The sequence below is a fragment of the Chiloscyllium plagiosum genome, unplaced genomic scaffold (assembly GCF_004010195.1).
Source record: "Chiloscyllium plagiosum isolate BGI_BamShark_2017 unplaced genomic scaffold, ASM401019v2 scaf_1240, whole genome shotgun sequence".
Taxonomy (NCBI): Eukaryota; Metazoa; Chordata; class Chondrichthyes; order Orectolobiformes; family Hemiscylliidae; genus Chiloscyllium; species Chiloscyllium plagiosum.
The window spans coordinates 32147-38458 of NW_025215220.1; the positions used below are offsets into that span (position 1 = coordinate 32147).

Here is a 6312-nt window from a genome sequence, read left to right on the forward strand (position 1 = left end):
TGGCTGTGTGTGTGTCAAGGATCTCTCATTTCTAAGCCAATGCTGTGCCTCTTAAGTTCACCTGATCTGAAAACGAATGGCACCCCATTCATTTAAAATGTCCATGTTTTCTGTGCAAAGTCGGTCCTGGTGAGAAAATCGGCAGTGGTGTGTTATATTCCCGTAGACTTCTTGTGACCGGGTTCATATGCTCTGTTTTGAGATGTATGAGTAAATCTTCAGAACAAAAGATTAATGCAGCCATTTATTCATGTCTCATTATTAAAAACACTTTCTCCATTTACAGATGTGATTGAGAAGCTTCTCCCAATGAATCTTTGAGTGACAACAGCATTTGTCTGGCTTTTGAAAGTCACTACAGCTCTGTCATAGCACAGGGGAGGGGTCTTTCAGACACAACGCGTCATGCAGAAAATTCTCCCACATTAGTCGAGCAAAGTAGACGTCTTTTTAAGACATTGTGAAACTTGAAAGGGTTCAGAAAAGGTTTGGAAGGATGTTGCCAGGGCTGCAAGGTTTGAGCTACAGGGAGAGGCTGTAAACGCTGGTAATATTTTCCCTGAAGCTTCAGAGTCAGCCAGAAACATCTGTTGAATCAGGAAACTTCCCTTCCTGCAGCAGCTTCAGACAGACTGCTTGCTAAAACCAAAGCAGGGGAAAAGAATGGGACAACTGCCCTTTCATTGTAGAAGTGTTTTAGAAAGGAAAATGTCAAACCCTTTTCCCGGATTGTTGCCTTAGCCAGTATCTGTGAACCATTAGCAAAAACCTTAATCCTAGATGAATGGGAAACCTTTTACAACCAGTTCTGAAAGTAAACCAACAACGTAATCTTAAAGGAGCAACATGATCACAACAAAACGCACTTGAACTGAAACATTTGTAACAAAAGGCTGTACAGTTAGCAGGACAAGAAAACGGTTTTCAATTTCACCAATCAATTTAAATCAGCCCCATTGGCTACCAAAAACTTATTAAATTTAAATCCTAAAGTTTTGTCAACAGGACCAATCCTATCATAAAGAATTGGGGCTCTCAGTCATCTGTGTATGAGCGAAAGCATCATTTAGAAAAACAGAGGGCATTCCTAACAGAGGAATCGGAGGAGGCATCCCCGACAGAAGATGGCACAGAATATTCCGGAAGACACATAACCTGGTTGTAATCTGAGAGATTAAATTCTATTTTGTGTTATCTGAGTGGGACATGTATTGATTGGATCAGCATACCAGAAGAATCTTGATTTATTCCAGAATACCCAGTAGTTTGGACGGATTTATTCAGTTTGTTAGTCGTTGTGTTCATTTGTTCACCGTGAGAGTTGGCTAAATAAATTGCTGATTGTCGATTTTAAAGTGTCAGGTCAGGGATTTACTTTTAACACTACAGCAGGTTACACCACTTATCACACTGACTTTACAGATTAAATGGCAACGTTCCACTCTTTGGCCGTTTCCGTTTGAGATCTTGGTAAGTGGGGAGGTGAGTTCAGCCTTCGCTTTATAACAGTATTGATGACATTCTCTTGAATGCAATGGAGTCAATATTAATCCCAGCCTCTTGGTGTGGTTGTGGGTGAATCACCTTAATTTGGCTCCTGACTCAGAAACCTCACAGAGAATCAACGGCTGGAACAATGATTTGCACTTTATTGCATGTAGCAACCACAAATAAAACCCCTTAAGTTCATTCAGCTTCACCCCCCACCAAACTTGGCTATCACCCCCCAGATGGCTGAATTTATCTGGGTTTCCACCGACAGTGCCCATCTCTGGAAATTCCAGGGGTTTGATGCAGTATTATTCTTCTAAGTACTGCTGCTGCTGCATCATTCTGGAGTTGAATTTTGGTGGCGTTTCCTCAATTTCAAATCTGTGGTGTGACTATTTTTTAAGACTCTAACACCACCTCACGTTGCTGGAGACCTCAGGTCTGTAGCTTACCTTCTTATCCTTGAGGGTTAGCTGTCTGTTTGAAACAACCTGTCCTGCAATTAACTCCTCTATGTCAGGGCTTTCCTTCTACAGGCAGAATTAATTGTCCTTTTGTCACACCATTATTAAAAAACATTATCTTGCCTGTCCCAATAAACAACTTATTGTGTTGCCTCCGTCTTCCCATGGATGTTAACTAGCAGAAATTAAGCCATTTATTGTATTGAATCTGCTCTGCCATTCAATCATGACTGATATGTTTCTTAACCCCATTCTCCCTGTAACCTTTGAGCCCCTTGATACTCAAGAATGAGTGAATGGTGGAGCAGACTCGATGGGCTGAATGGCCTAATTTCACTTCCTGTGGTGTCACAGTTTGTCGTCGGCCCTTTCGTTTCTTGGTCCAGAAAGAGTTATTGTTGACTCGTGAAGTTTGGGAAGCTCTGGAGTTTACAGGTGCACACCACGCTCCTCTCTGCCTCCTCCCAGAATAACGATTCCTCCTGAGATACTGGCAGTTCTTGAGATCCCTGGATATCCCGGAATACAACTCAGTGTGTCTGGAAGTCTCTGACGCTACCCTGGAACAGAAGGATTATGGGGAGAAAATTCAGAAATCCGAAGAGCAAAGAGACTTGGGACTTCTAGCCCAGGATTCTCTCAAGGTAAACTTACAGGTTGAGTCAGTAGTTAGGAAGGCAAATTCAACAATGCCATTTATGTTGACATGACTTGATTATCAAAGCAGGGATGTACTTCTGAGGATTTTTTCGGTTCCAGTCAGGTCACAATTGGAGTACTGTACACAGTTTTGGGCCCCATATCTCAGGAAGGATGTACTGGCCCTGGAACATGTTCAGAGGAGGTTGATGAGAAAGGTCCCAGGATTGAAAAGCTTAACATATGAAGAACATTTGAGGACTCTGGGTCTATACTCAATGGAGTTTAGAAGATGACAAGGGAACTAATTGAAACCTACAGCATACTGAACAGCTTAGACAGAGTGGATGTTGGGAAAATATTTCCATGGGTAGGAGAAACGAGGAGCCGGGGGCTCAGCCTTCAAGTAAAGGGAAGACCTTTTGGAACGGAGATAAGGAGAACTTCTTCAGACAGAGAGTGGTGTATCTATGGAATTCACTGCCCCAGAAGGCTGTGGAGGCCAGATCGTTGAATATATTTAAGATGGGGATAACTAGGTTCTTGAGTATCAAGAGGATTAAAGGTTACGGGGAGAATGGGGTTGAGAAACTTATCAGCCATGACTGAATGGTGGAGCAGACTCAATGGGCTGAATGGCATAATTTCTACTCCTATAGTCTAATGATATGCTGATGTGTGGAGGGGTGAGAATGGGGCGAAAGAGATAAAGAGGGGAACACAATTAAGGTGAAGCTGGATCCAGATACATAGGAAATACAAGAATTGTACGATAAATTTCAGACCACATAGAAGCACTGGCATACAGGGGGATCTGGCCATCTCAATCTCCAAAAGTGGCAATACAGGCGGGTAACGTGATCAAGAAGGCACACAGCACGTTTGCCTTGAGTGTTAGAGTTGGCGAGTTATGTTACAGCTATTTATTCCGGTCACATTCAGAATATTGCGTGCAATTCTGGTCCCCACACTACCAGAAGGACATGGATGCTCTAGGGAGAGGGTATAGAGAAGGTTCACTAGGACATTGCCTGGTCTGGAGGTCTCATTATGAGAAGAGATGGGATAAACCTGGATTATTTTCACTGTAAAGATGGAGGCGGAGGGATGACCTCAACAAAATGATGAGACACACAGATTGACTGGACGGGGGTGCCGTGGTGGCTCAATCATTAGCACCGATGCCTCACAGCGCCAGGGAAACTGGTTCGATTTCAGTCCCAGGTGACTGTCTGTGTGGAGTTTGCACATTCTCCCTGTTTCGATATGGGTTCCTCCGGTTTCCTCTCACAATCCAAATGTGTAGGTTAGGGTGGAGTGGCTATGCTAAATTACACCAATGCCCAGAGATTGGCAGGTTAAGTTGGATTGTCCGTGCTTAAATTGCCCCACAGTTTAGATTAGATTACTTACAGTATGGAAACAGGCCCTTCGGGGGAAGACGTTTCCCGACAAGTCCACACCGCCCCGCCGAAGCGCAACCCACCCATATCCCTACATTTACCCCTTTAACCTAACACTAGGGGCAATTTAGCATGGCCAATTCACCTGACCCGCACATTTTTGGATTGTGGGAGGAAACCGGAGCACCTGGATGGGTCTGTGTGGATTATTCTTTGGATGTTTGGTGTTGGGCCAGATAGTCTGTTAGATAGTCAGAAGCTTCCCCCCCTAACCAGGGTGGAAACGTCAACTACAAGAGGGCACAAGTTCAAGGCGAGAGGGGGACAGCCTGGGGGAGAATTGAAAGGGAAGAATTTTCACACAGTTGGATGGTATATGCCTGGAATGCATTGCCAGTGGATGTAGTGGTAAGAGGCACCTTAGCAACACTTAAGGTGTATCTGGGTAGACACATGAATGGGATGTGAATACAGGGACAGAAACCACGCATCGGCAATAAATAGCAGGTCTAAGTTTGGATTAAGAATTGGCACAGGGTTTGGCAGGGAGGGGGTAGGGGGTAAAGTGAACTTTCAAAAAGCAGGGGATACATGTATGCTGATGAAGGAATGGGTGGAGGCTCAGGTGGAGCATAAAAACTGACAGAGGCCAATTGGGTCGACTGCGCTGGAGACTCAATGGGACAGAGACAAATGTATCTATTTCAGATCTACCTGCACTTCAGCCGCTTCTGTGGACTGTTTCCGTAGGGAATGTGCAATCCCAGGCTCAGAAAGCATCAGCTCCCACTGGAAGTAAAGTGGGTGAGAGAGCGGCCAGTCAGCATAAAGGAACCCCTTACCCCTCCCACTTCACCCACTAAACAGGGTTCAAGATGTGACTCTCAGCAGCGGTAACAGCAGAGTCCAACCTGAATCCCTGCGCCATCTCACTTGTGAAGTTGCTGGTGTCTCCACAAGTTGCATGACTGGGTGAAGCTCTTCCCACACACTGGACAGGTGAACGGCCGCTCCTTGGTGTGGATGCGCTGGTGTTTGCACAGGATGGAGGAATCACAGAAGTTATTGCTCCACACGGGACAGGTGAACGGCTTCACCCCAGTGTGGACGCGGAAGCTGAGCAGCAGGTGATACGACTGGGTGTAGCCCTTCCCGCACACGGAGCAGGAAAACGGTTTCTCCCCGGTGTGCATCCGCTGGTGCGGCAGCAGGTGGTGTGACTGAGTGAAGCCCTGCCCACACACGGGGCAGATGAACGGGTTCTTGCTGGTGTGGACCCACTGGTGGGCTAGGAGGTGGTGTGACTGAGTGAAGCCTTTCCTGCACTGAGTGCAGGTGAACAGCCGCTGCCCGGTGTGCAAACCCCGATGAATCTCCAGCGCAAATGGCGAAGGGATACCATTCCCACACTCACCACATTTCCACGGTTTCTCCATGGTGCAGGTGCCCTTGTCTGTCTCAGACCTTAACAATCAGTTGAAAACTCGCTCACGCTTACAGCATGTGTGTGGTGTTACTGGTGAACCCGCTGATAATTGGAACACTCTCATTCAGTCTGTAAAGCTTGTTCCAGTCACTACTCTGGTGTGTGGGTATGTGAGACTCTGAGTTTCCAGTCACACTGACGTTTAAAACTTAACTAAGCAGACAGACCGTCTTCCCTTTGTTTTCAAGGCCATCAATATCCACGTCCTCGTGAATCAAATGACTGTCAGACTTTGATGTGATGTTTGGTCTGAGATTTCTGCCGCCAAATTCTTCTCTTGTAATATTCCTGTGAAGTGATTGCAAAGGTCATCACAGTCAGTCCATGATAGAAAATCTGAACGTAATTCTAGTTACTGTGGAACATTCTTTCCTCTCTTAATCCCAAAGATCTTTGTGTAGATCTATATGTATCTGTAAACCAACAGGGTTATGGGGCAGACTGCATACCTCCACGAAGAGTTCACATGGACTCAAGTTGCTGAATGGACCTCTGTAGTGCAGTATTGACACTCTTACTGAAGATCTACAATATGCTGCAGAACGGTATTACAAGCCCAGGAACAACTGCAAATCAGACAAGGTCTATTCAGAAGTTGGATCATGAACTTCTGAAGCTGCTGCTGCTCTTCCTCTCCCTCTCTGAATGAAGATTGATCTTCACCCAGACTGCAACTTCCTTCCTCTGTCTAAAAATTTTGAACACAGACCTTTTTTTGAAGGATGGCATGTTTTCTGGTCATCACAATTAAAGGGGTGTCTTCCCCCTGATAGGCAGGTCAGGGGAGGGCAGGGTCACGTCTTGTGTTGTGTGGAATCTGTGACAGCTG

General features: G+C 45.6%; 1 protein-coding gene across 1 annotated transcript; it reads right to left on the reverse strand.

Moving 5' to 3' along the window:
• Positions 1-4926: 4926 nt before the first annotated feature.
• On the reverse strand, positions 4927-5433 carry LOC122548214 (gastrula zinc finger protein XlCGF49.1-like). The gene has a single exon (XM_043686759.1). It carries the CDS (start codon positions 5431-5433, stop codon positions 4927-4929), a length of 507 nt encoding a protein of 168 aa, XP_043542694.1.
• Positions 5434-6312: the final 879 nt, after the last annotated feature.